This window comes from Centroberyx affinis, unplaced genomic scaffold, assembly GCF_046629955.1.
Source record: "Centroberyx affinis isolate AG114_WGS23_722 - 3 ecotype Tasmania unplaced genomic scaffold, CSIRO-AGI_Caff_v1 ptg003745l_1, whole genome shotgun sequence".
Classification (NCBI taxonomy): Eukaryota; Metazoa; Chordata; class Actinopteri; order Beryciformes; family Berycidae; genus Centroberyx; species Centroberyx affinis.
In genome coordinates this window covers 30,071-42,716 of record NW_027281623.1, presented here as the reverse complement: position 1 = coordinate 42,716, position 12,646 = coordinate 30,071, and the positions used below count along the sequence as shown (strand labels likewise).

The following is a 12,646-nucleotide window of genomic DNA, read 5'->3' as shown; positions in this document are numbered from 1 at the left end:
AATGAGTGTGTGTTTTACACTCATTTTGGGTGCTGTATGCATACGCTGGCGTTCTCTTGGCTTTTCTCCTCGACTACTTTTTTTGAAAACCAACATTTCAATGATGTTTACCATTCAACACACGTTAATGAACTACAATGACCATAATTCATTGCACCTAGGACGCAGCGCGTGTTATTGGTCGGACGGTCGGCGCTCCTCCGTCGCGCTGTGTCTGAATAGAGAGGCAAAGATGGAAGCGTATAGCTTTCATGACATGTTGAGGTAGCCTACCGGTATTCGTAATTAGCGGTGTGTTGTACTTGCTTCACTGTAGCGGTAACCAGAGCCCCGCCTCCGCATCAACAGGGGGCAGCATTGTGGGTGAGTTGACTTCAGAGCCACACAGGACGAGCGGCCAGGCTGTTGTTTTGGTGTTGTCGCGGTAATGGCTGCCCCCACTAGCAACTCTATCCGCGTGCGGCTGTACTTTGACTACCCGCCGCCGTCTGTGGCTAGCAGCCGCATGTGCTGGCTGCTCGTGGACCTGAACACATGCCGCGTGGTGGCGGACCTGGAGAGCATCATCAGAGAGAAGTTTGACTTCAGCCGCAGAAACCTCCTCAACCTGTTCATAGACGACTGCTACCTGCCGCATACAGAGAGCATCTATGTGGTGCGGGACAACGACAGCATCAGGTTCGTTTTTAAAAGTTGACAGTTTATTTATTTAAAAGTGCTGCTTGTTGTATTGAATTTAAGCCGAATTGAAGTGTAGAACCTAACAAACGGTAAGAGGTCTTAAGTCACGTTCTACCAGGTGTGTATGTTTACTGATGAGCAAGGATGGAGTTTGGTGTGACAGTCTCACCATAAAAGAACATTTGGGGGCTACAATGGATGTAGCACATATAAGGAATGTAAAGTTACTAATAAGTTACAAAAGCTTGAGCTATGAACACGAAGAGCATACTAAAATCAGTGGTTCTCAACGTGGGGTCCGGGGACCACCAGGGGTCCTTGAGGGAGTTCCAGGGGGTCCCCAACAAATTGATGAATTGTTAAACTTAAGCATTTCATTTACAAGACGTTAGAGAATGTAGAAGAATGACTATTTTGATCATAGTTTCACCGTTATCTCTCTACCTACAATACAGATAGTCATGGAATTCTGGACAAAATCATATCTAACAGTAAACATATTCGCAGATTTGGGTTCGAGAGACAAAATCTCATCAAAAAGGGGTCTGTGGCTCTAATGTGGACTAAACTAGGGGTCCTTGATATGAAAAAGGTTGAGAATCACTGTACTAAATCAACAAGAACCTTCTGTCTCGTACCTAAATAATTCTTGAGCAATATCAAAGGGCTTCAAGACACCCCAAAATTATGTCCTGAAAGATAACTGTAGTCATAATCTGTCCTGTGCCTCATTTGCCAGGGTGAAGGTGGACAGTCTGGCCCAGGTGAACGGGCAAGGCAGCCATCCGGACGCATCCGGCGACAGCTCCAGGAAGAGACCGAGACCCGCAGAGGAGGACGAACCGGCTGAAAACGGAGTGAGCGTGGAATGGAAGAAAAAAAAGAGGAAGAAAAAAAAGAGCGAGGAGCGCCCGGAGAAGGACGCTAAGCGGGCCTCGGGCGGCGAGCAGAGGAAGGACTCGCAAAGAAAGCAGAAAGAGAAGAAGAAAGGGAAGGGGGCAGAGGAGAAGGGCCCCGCTGCCACCCCGAAACCAACCGCCGCCTCCACCAAAAAAGCCCCAGCCGGTGTGGAGCAGCCTGCCAGAAGCACTAAGAAGCCTCCAGCGGCTAAAGCAAAAACACAAAGCGTCTCCTCGTCAGATTCCAGTGACAGCAGCAGCGAGGAGGATGAAGCTCCCAAAAAACCACCCGCCGCGAAACCGGTACCCAAGACGCCCTCCTCCGCCCCTGCCCCCGCCAAGGCGCCCGCAAACGCCAAACTCCCCCCTGCGAAACCGCGCCCTCCGCCCTCCTCGTCCTCATCGGACACAGACTCTTCCTCCGATGAGGCGCCCGGCAAGGCGCTATCCAAAAACACACCTTCCGCGGCTAAACCCGGCGCCTCCGCGACTCCCAAAGGGGGAACGAGCGATAACCGGCCCGCCTCGGAATCTCAGCCGGCCCCTCGGCCCGCGGAGAAACAGCCGGCGGGACGGCCCGAGACGTCCGGCTCGGACAGCGAGGAGGAGATCAAGCTGGTGATCCGGCGGCCGGCGCAGGGCTTCGGGAGTCTGCCGCCTTGGCGAGGGCGCGGCCGGGGAAGCGGGCCCGGAGAGAGGGGTAGGGGTGACGGTAGGGGGCGCGGCAGAGGGCAAAGCGGGGACTTCCGGTTCAGCTACGATGGCGGGCGGCGGGCCGAGCAGCCGTCCTACCAGAATGACTCGCTGAGCAACAAGTCCGTGGTGGTCCAGGTCTGTCTTTGTGGGGGGTTTTTTAGCACCTTTTACTTGATGGCAAAGCGTTTTTGACCCTATACAATGGGTTTTGAAATGGTTTTACAAGCCAAAAGGGGTTGGAGAATGTTCTAAACCAGTGATTCTCAACCTTTTTCACATCAAGGACCCCTAATTTAGGCCACATTAGGTCCACGGACCCCCATTTGATGAGATTTTGTCTCTCAGACCCAAATCTGAGAATATTTTTTTATTGCCAGATATGATTTTGTCCAGAATTCCATCACTATCTGTATTGTAGGTAGAGAGATAACAGTGAAACTATGATCAAAATAGTCATTCTTCTACATTCTCTGATTGTGTTCACTTCTTGTAAATGAAATAATGTTGAAGTTTGACAATTCATCAATTTGCTGGGGACCCCCTGGAACCCCCTCAAGGACCCCTGGTGGTCCCCGGACCCCACGATGAGAACCACTGTTCTAAACCCATGACCATAAACCTTCAGTTAAAGTGAAACTAGAGCTGAACAATTAATCGAAATTGTAATATGAATTTGTGCAATTTCCAAATCGCAGATGCTACAATTAATCGCTTAAGAGAGAGCAAACTGTATTTCTAAACAAGGTGTTTTAGAGCTCTGGGTAATCTTTGGTCCATGAATCAAGTACAATATTGCTGAAAACCTTTCATCATACTCAAACTTTTCAACAAAATCACTTTACTAAACCCCAAATTCAAATCTTTGGTGAAGCCTGACACCTAATGGTGAAAAGTAGGGTGCTGAACTGGCCATCTGCTATTGGCTGGTCTTTGGTGCCAGGTGGTGACATAACCTGGCAGCAAAGACCAGCCAATAGCAGATGATCAGAAAATTATGACAAGAAAAACTGGTGATGATATGAATCGCAGTTTAAATCACAATTGCAATATTCTGTCAAATAATGGCAATTAGATTATTTTATCTATCTTTCAGCTGTAGTGAAAACATGAAAATCACCAAAATTGTATGTTACTGTGATTGCACTTAATTCCGACTAAGAGGTTAATCACACTAACATAATCAGAGCATGGTGTTTACCTGCATCCTGACTGACATCATTGTCTTAATCGCATTAAAATCACATTTTTTGTGTACATGTAAACACGGTCACTGTATTGCATATCCGTCATCGTATAACAGCGGTTTCAGTAATCTGTCGGCTTCCTGCACGTGTGTCTATGTAGAACGGAGCTGAAGCCGCCCCCAGACGGGACTACAGCTCCATGCCGCTGCTAGCCGCCCCTCCTCAGGTGGGGCAGAAGATTGCCTTTAAGGTAAGCCTGTTTATGTCATGTCTCTGATTCCCCAGAATGCCTTTCAAAACCCCCCAGAGAAGGAACATAAACCTGTTACTAGGATTGGATTTTTCCTTTAACAAACAATTTAACATCATTACAGGCCGTTTTCAGCCGTCTATGTGATTTGACTTCCACCTATCCAGCTCCCTATAGGTGTGCCGACGCTAAAGGACTAGGGAGAAGCAGTAGAATTGAACCAATTAGCGCGGAGTCTAGTGTGGAAATGAGAAACAGCATGTACCAGCTGTCTGGGTGTCAGCTCTTCTGCTAACACCCTTTCCTGTGTGTGTGTGTGTTCACAGCTGCTGGAGCTGACTGAGAACTATACACCAGAGGTATCGGAGTATAAGGTGAGTCAAAATTGCAGCGAACCTGGATTTGCTGGTGGTGTGAAACCTCTGTTATTTTCAGTATAGCAATCTTGAATCTTGAATGCTGCTTCAGGCTTGATGAGGCTTGAAGATGAGTCAATTCTATTAGCAGGGTTTCTACACAGGTCTGGAAAGCCTTTTATGGTTTTTAGCCCCCTGACATCTCACATATTGCGCATATTTTGGGCTGACATCATACTGAACCCCAAACCAGTATCTTCAAATCAAATCAAAAGAAATGAAGGTCTCGAAAAAGGATGGGATTTTAGTGTGCGTGATGTGTTGTCGGTGAAGAATGTCAGCTGACCTTACATTGCACTCACTCTGCATTTCAGGAGGGGAAGATTGTGAGCTTTGACCCAACCACTAAACAGATTGAGCTGGAAGTACTGAACACTTTTCAAGGTACGGATCATTTCACTCTTGTTTCTAATCCTAAAACGAGACAGCTGATGAAACCTTTTGCCTGTGGCGTCATGACATTAGACAGATACTGAGGATACAAGCACAATCTGATAGTACTCAGTATGGATGTTTCTGGGGTAAAACACAGCCAGTTCATGGCAGTGGGGAAACCACAAATGCCATTTTTTTTTCATGATACACTACTTTAGAAACTTGCCTACTACCTAGATGCTGCAGTAGCTTGGTGGAAATGTCTCATCATCAGAATCACCAACACAAAACCATGAATGCTTGCATCTTTGACACAGAAGTAAAACTTGCCCTTTAAAGGGGCATTAAGAATTCTGTGACTTTTACTGACCTCTATTGGCGCCCAGTTGGAATTGCAGCAACACTAACAGGCCTCTGGCACACCTTACACTAACCTGTAATTAACATAAATAACAAAGTCACATTTTGAGAATAGAGACAAGAGTAATCTAGCTAATTAGAGCAGAGATCCAACAGAAACATCTAGTGAAAAGGTAATATCACAATCCTAATCCAGACAGATCAAGTTGTCAACCACATTAAAGTAGTTTCCTGGACTCTGGCTTGGACCGTGCTGTTTAATGACAGTAAGATTATTTGGTTTGATGTAAACATACTCTAGCTTGGTGTCCATAACCTGCTGCATCTCCCTCAGCTCCCGTAGAGCCTGGCAAGTTCGACCTCGTCTATCAGAACCCGGACGGCTCCGAGAGAGTGGAGTACGCTGTATCTAGAGGCTCCCAGGTAAGACATGGCATATAGTTGCATACCTGTAGTACTTGGACCCACAGACAATATTGGCTCCAGAGTCAGCAGTCAGTTGAAACGGTGAGCTCTGTTGCCTCAAGAGTATCCGGGTATATATAGGTCCAAAATTGCCAAACTTATCCTTTAATAGCCCTGAAAACAGTAGTTCTCAAAGTGGGGTCCAAGGCTCTTCAGGGTCACTGAGGGGGTTTCCATGAGGGTCCCCAGCGAAATGAGTCTAATTTCTTTATAATTTAATTAAGTGGAAGTTGAAATCACAATTAGAGAATGTATAGGAATGACTCTTGTAATCTCACCACTGTTACCTCCCCACGTACAGTGTAGACAGTTCTACGATTCAATACTAAATCAACAACTAAAATCTTCCCATATGGATCCCTGGTACTAAATGTGATCAAATGGGGATCTGTGGTCTAATGTGGATCTATTTAGGGGTCCATAAAAGGAAAACATTAAAAAAAGCAAATCAAACCTAAAACCCAATTCACATTTGATATATAACCACATAATATTACCAATATCTATCAGCATTTGTGAACATAAACATCTCTCTCCTGTAGCTAAAAACAGGTAATCAACAGTGTCACTGAGAATACAGTATAATCCATTAACAGTTAATTGGAGATGACTTTGTAGAGTTGTTGTATCTTTGGACTTTGACAAAATGATCTTAATTTATTTTAATGCTAGCAACCAGCTACCAAAAAGCCACAACCACCAAAAAACACCTTTGAAACTACTGTAGGTACCGTTGCTGCTCTCTGATTCATTGTTAATGGAGAAGCTGTAGAGTTTGCCTCTGGATGATATCCAAGCATTTATTTAGCGTCAGAAGAGACTGTGTGTAACTAAGGATGGGACAATATATCAAAATGAAATGTATCGCATTACAAAAATGTGACAATACATATCATGGGACAGAAAAATGAATGGTGATATCAGCTCCATGTTATTCTGCTGTAGTAATCACAAATGAGACGGCTTGACCATCACAATTTCACAAGCTCTCCATCCAAATTAAATTATTGTCACTTTGTAATTACATTTTTAAATTGTTGTTTACGTTCTAGCAAGACAATGCCATTGCTATAAAGCTTAATAAACAAAATTCTGCACAGTCATATTTTGTTGTCATTGAAGTTTTATATATTACATCGTATCGTGGTTGTGCAGTGCACATCTCTATCAAATAAATCCCTGTTTAAGAATGATAAACACAAAAGCACCTTTTAAAGAGACTTGTTCATGTTCATAAATCAAGACTGAACTGGCTAAGATAATAGGTATAACAAAGATGAACTGATGAGAGTGATACATCTTATGTGCCCTCTATTGAAAATGCCAAATTTTGCATGCACCTTATTAAAAATGACCACTGGTCTACATGATGGTTGAGCTGTGTTTGGGTGCCTGGCTGTACGATCGGCTTCATCTCCAACACACAACACTTGCATTGACAGTAGCAGTCAGCAGCAGCAGCAGCAGTTAAAGCCAAAGCCTTTCTTTTGTCCTTGAGCCCAGGTTTTAACCCCTTCCCCTCCACTTTGAGTGAGCCTATTCACCCCGTGATCCCCTCTGTTTAATTGTTCCGGCAAATAGGAGAAAGGTGGGGGGTTTAAAAAAATGGCTGCATGTGCAGAATGTAGTAGTTGTTGCCATTTGGCTGCCGCAGGGGGGGTTGTTTACTGTAATATCCACACTTATTGAGATGTAATTGCGTCTTTGTTTTCCTCCCATAGGTGACGGAACGTTGGGACTCCCTGCTGGAACCAAGGCTGGTCATTTAAAACGGTGGACACCCGCTTTTTTTTTGGCAAGGGGGATTTAAAATCACAAGCTAGTTGAGGCACACACACAAATTGAAGTTGCTGCGTGTAGTATTTTAACATTAAGCTATTACCTCATTTATTTCGAGTAGTATAATTACTGTAAACAAAGGACACCATCGCTGAGAAGACTGTGTTTCGTGCGGGAAATCTGATGGATTGCTTTACCGCACAAAACAGGAAGAGGGCGCTGTTCTTCCAGAGCAAACAAAAATGCCAAAAAAAGGGGGATATCACCGTTCTTTTACTTTACAAGTAATCCACATTTTTATTCCAGCTCCACAATTCGGACTGCTACTTACAATTTGACGTTAGCTCACAATGGCTCTTCAAAACTGCTAGGGATGGGGAGGAGGGACAAGTTACAATATCTGTTGGGGTCTTAATTTTGAGAAATGCTACACATAGCACCTTTTAATGTGTTCAGTTAATGCCTTTTTATCTAATGAAATTTATTACCAAGTTCCCTCCACTTGTACTCTAGCCCCGCAGCTGAACTGAGAGCCAGTACTTCATCTTATCCGTACCATTATGTTGAATTCCATTCTTCTGAATAAGTGATCATCGCTTTGCACAAAAGACTTTCCACATTGAAAGGAACGGGTGGAATATTTTTTTTTTTAATGAATATCTTCTTGGAGAGAACTACAAGTCAAGTGAACAGCAGACTTGAGTGCAAATACAAGCTGAGGCCGACCTCAATTGGTTTTTATCAAGGTTGCAGTTAAATTGGGTTTAGAAGTGAAATCCAATTTTTTTTTTAAGTTGTAGGTGGGATGAATGATTGTTTCCAATGCAGGGACATGATGGTTTTATGTTTTGTACAGTGATACGACTGTGGATATCATTCTTGAATAAATAAATTTTCTATTAAAATAAACTGTGTCTGTGAAAGTGTCTGTTGTAAGTGAACCAAATTGGGAGGAACATTTAGATGAGTCACCACCTCATCCAATGTGATATGAATGTGAATATCACCAGGTTCCCACTGGGCAGGGAGTTCCTGGAATATCATGGAATTTAGAGAGTATTCCAGACAGGGAAAGGCAGGAAATTTGATAAAAGAATACATTACAAATGGGTCACTTTACAGGAATATAGCAGAATGTATTTTCCAGCAAGTTTCACTCACAAACCAGGAAGGTTTTAGGTCAAGGAAGCACTCTGACTTTTATTTTACACCCTGATAAATAAATGTTTTATTAACACAGTATGGTATCTCAGATGTAGAGATACATATCTGTTGCAAGTGAACCAATTTAGGAGGAACAAAGCATTACGCTCATTCCCTCTCACTTCATTTTATTTTGGTGGACAGCAGGGAATGGGAAGGTGGCGGTACGCACCTATAATTAGCAGGTGTCCTATTACGCAATCCCTCGTATGTGCCTCGTGAGTCATCGTCATTTTCCGGACCTCCTCGCGCCTCTTCCATCGCGGCGCTAAGCGATGCTGCTGATGTCACAGCAGCAGGCAGCACCAGTCGGTCCGGGGCCGAGGACGGGAATGATGGCGACCGCCGAACCGCTTCTCATTGAGTCCGTCTGATTCAAACAAGAAAACAAACACGACACAACGCGTCTCTCGCCGACGAAGCCGACACTGACGATGGAAGGAAATGTTTTCCCCGACCAAGAGCAGCTCTTCCAGTTTCTGAGGAAGCTCAAGGAGGTTTTCGACGTGTGTGACGAGGATGCTGACGGCTTCATCCGGGTGGAGCACTTGGTGGACCTCGGGCTTCAGTTCGGCCAGAAAGACGAGGTGAGGCTGGCAACAACTTAGCTGCTTTAACGGTCCTTTACCCTCGCGCTTCAGGACATTGTCCTGTATTTAGCAAGCTATACAAGTCCATATCAAGAGTTCCCCGTCGTCTGTTCTGTTCTGTCAACATTTGGTCAGGTTAATTGGTGAAACAAGTGGCCACTGATAGACCTCACAGGCGGATAGACTCGTACTTATTCGATGTCACAGGCGTTAGACTCCTTCAGGCCTGCTTAAACGCATACAAAGATGCTATTTCATAAAATAGTGAAGGCCTGCAACCAAGATTTTACCTGATTCCCCGGCGCGCGCGCGTGCGTGCGTGCGTGTGTGTGTGTCCCTCAATCTTGAACTATGAGATGAAGCGAAGGCTAGGTTTGTTACAATTTACCTGAGGTACTGGGTCTGTGTAAGTATAGCTGCCTGTTACCACCAGGAGCTGTTGTCAATGTCAAGGCTGGTAGCAGCAGAGTGCTATTTTGCCTCACAATGAAAAGCAGAATCTGTTCTGAATAATCAATATGGCTGCTCTTAATGTTTTGGCCAAGGTACTAGAGTTTAGTGAATTATTACTTGCCCATTAGTAGCACAATACTTGCCTGGTGCATACTACGGAGCCACTAAAGTCCCAAAAGGTGATTTTTTTTTTTATCTTGTGCGCACAAGATAATTAACTTGTGCGCAGGTGATATTTTTTTTAATCTTGTGCGCTCAAGTTAATTATCTTGTGCACACAAGATAATAACTTGTTCCCACAAGATAATTAACTTGTGCGCACAAGATGGCGATAATTCAATATTATCGTTTATCGTCTTTCAGTGGAATCATATCGTGATGATATGAAGATATTTTGATATCATTACACACATTTCTGCTGTCTGAATTGATGATGACAAGCAAATTTTACTTAAAAACTCTCATAAAATGAGGTATGGTAGGAATATTATTTGAATATTTTGTCTGACATCACACCTAACATTACCATTCGGTTCAATGAGATGAACATTAATTTGATTATTTAACGTGATTTTGCATACATGAACCATATCGTGATATATATTGATATCGAGAAAAAATCCTTATGATTATCATGATATTGATTTCAACCATATCGCCCAGCCCTACCATAGCATACTGTTGATGAAGTTGGCTGTCCTCCTTCCCCATGCTCTGTCTATCTGTCCATGTTCTTCAATCTGACCAAAGCACACCTGCATTCTCCTTATTATGTGAATGTTTCCAGCTGCTTAAAGCTAAGAAAGGCCAATGGATGATAACAGGAGACCAACAAGCTGTCAGTTATAGGGGATACATATAATTGAGCAATTTCCTTGCATAATTTTTAGAAGAAAAATGGGCAAGGAAAAGTCATGGAGGGACATCTTAAAAGCAGATATTTCATATTTCTAATCAACTGACTGTGGCTTGGCCTTTCTCGCATTAAAGGGAAAATCCACACTAAAACACTATTACACTGAACAAACACTATTATACACTGAACATCACAGTTTGATGATATCTAACAGCGGAAGAGGATTCAAGGGGGATTTTTCCTTTAACTAATGTGTTTGGGTTGCTGAGGCTTTATGCTAATGAGCAGTATTTCAAGCAAAACCAGGAAAGGTATTCGCGGCATATAGCATGACTTGCCTGACAATATGTGTCATGGCGGACTTGTAAGAAGACGGGATGAATGGCTGGCAGTGTCCTTTTAGCATTCAGTGGCTCATATATCTGGCACAAAGACAAATGACATTTCTCTGTAGAGGCTCCAATTTGGCACTTTTCACTCGCTGTAATATCTCGTCTAATCTCTGATGCACTTCATGGTAATAAAATTTCTCCTTGCCGAAGCAGCTTCCTGTGCCGGAGCGATTGGGAACACAGGCAGACACTGCTGATAAAGTTTTGATTAAGTTTAGGGAATCTGAAGATGGATTCATGCTGTGAAATTACCTCAGTGGCATGGTGAAGGACACAGAAAGAACTAGAGGGCACTTGGAGAGGGCAAACCAATGCTGAACAATTCTCATATTAGTTAGCCTAAATAGATTTTTGTCACCCTGCAAACATACCCTTAGGATTTGGAATCAAGTCTCTATCTCCGTTAGTTTCATAGTTATGACTAAAAATATATATGGAGGAAATCCCTGATGTGGATCACCACTAATCAATTGTTCCTGAATCTGTCCACCAAATTTCATGGAAATGTGTTCCTAGGTTTTTGAGATATCCTGCTGACAAACAGACAAACTTGAAGGAACTAACAAGGGCCAGGCCTACATGTTTTAGTTTTTTTTGGTCATAAAATTCATCATCAGTCATCCATGACATTCGCTGCCCCTTCAATGTGTATTCAGCGATCAGGCTTTTTCCCCAACTATCAATAAACATGCATAAAAGAAAACACTAACTACTTGAAAAACAACAACAATGAAGTTTAATTGCCAAAAATAATACCAGATCTGTAGAAGGTAGAAATTAAGAATAGCTACTCTTGGAGGCCGATGGATGTTCTAAAAAAATGTCTATTGATCCAGAAAAAACAAAAGAAAGGATGTGATGTTATGCTTTGTAGCGGGCATTTAGGAGATTGCTAGAATATAGCTACCATGGTTTCTACAATAAATTACACTTTGTGAACAACATCATATCAATCTTTATTCATGGTTTAGTAGCCGGTAAAGTAGCTAACTAGTTATCAACCAACTCCGATTCTATGCTATTTGGTTAGCAAGTTAATGTAGCTAAGTAGCAATTAATTGACTGATGCTATGCTATGTGGTCAGCAAGCTAACGTTAACTATAGGGTACATTACAACTGGAAAACCATGAATGTACTAGGGCTGCAACTAACGATTATTTCCTCGATTAATCAATTAGTTGTTTGGTCTATAAAATGTCAGAAAATGGTGAAAAATGTGGATCAGTGTTTCCCAAAGCCCAAGATGACGTCCTCAAATGTCTTGTTTTGTCCACAACCCAAAGATATTCAGTTTACTGTCATAGAGGAGGAAAGAAACCAGAAAATATTCACATTTAAGAAGCTGGAATCAGAGAATTTTCACTTATTTTTCTTAAGAAATTACCGATTAATCGATTATCAAAATAGTTGGCGATTAATTTAATATTTGACAACTAATCGATTAATCGATTAATCGTTGCAGCTCTAGAATGTATCATCTATATTCTATAATATTATTGATTCCTCCATGTTGGATTTTTTCCTCAGAGGTCAACATGGCCAAAGTGTTTCTATTGGCCGGCTGTGTGAATTCGCAGGCGAACGCTTGCCAGATTTGAACTCAGCACCAAGGCAAAGTGTACAATTATTATTATTATTATTTATTCATCCTTTGTGTCGTTTTCAGTTGACGTCAATGGGAGGCAAAGCAAATTTCCACATGGAAAGAGGGAGGGGGAACAGTCTGTTGACTGGTTTATTCATGGTAACAGGGAGACTCAATCACAGAGTATCAAAGGTTCATGGTAACTGATTAACCTGAGTAAGATCTTAACCACAGTATAGACAATAGCTAGGTGACTCTTCTGATATGGAAACATAGCCATTGTCACAGTCCTGCTTCTCATCCTCATTCTCACCCATTGGGCCATTCTGGGAAATGTAGGAAACCACTGACTGAAGTAGAAGTAGACGAGTCAGGTTGAGTTAAAGTGTGTACACTAACACAAAATAACTGTTGAAATGCACTGAGCATCACAGGCGGAACATAACCGTAGAAGAGGATCC

General features: G+C 42.8%; 2 protein-coding genes across 3 annotated transcripts in view; both read left to right on the top strand.

Moving 5' to 3' along the window:
• Positions 1-233: 233 nt before the first annotated feature.
• On the top strand, positions 234-7,974 carry coil (coilin p80). The gene is made up of 7 exons (XM_071540915.1): positions 234-678; positions 1,421-2,411; positions 3,621-3,710; positions 4,037-4,084; positions 4,441-4,510; positions 5,196-5,284; positions 7,048-7,974. The coding sequence occupies exons 1-7, from the start codon at positions 428-430 to the stop codon at positions 7,093-7,095; spliced, it is 1,587 nt and encodes a 528-aa protein (XP_071397016.1). The 5' UTR covers positions 234-427; the 3' UTR covers positions 7,096-7,974.
• A 768-nt stretch (positions 7,975-8,742) lies between these two features.
• The window catches only part of rab11fip4a (RAB11 family interacting protein 4 (class II) a), a 32,753-nt gene continuing 28,849 nt past the window's right edge, over positions 8,743-12,646 (top strand). For both annotated transcript variants that reach the window (XM_071540923.1, XM_071540924.1), the window contains exon 1: positions 8,743-8,895. In XM_071540923.1, coding sequence (XP_071397024.1) covers positions 8,743-8,895 — 153 coding nt within the window. The remainder of the gene's footprint in view (positions 8,896-12,646) is intronic.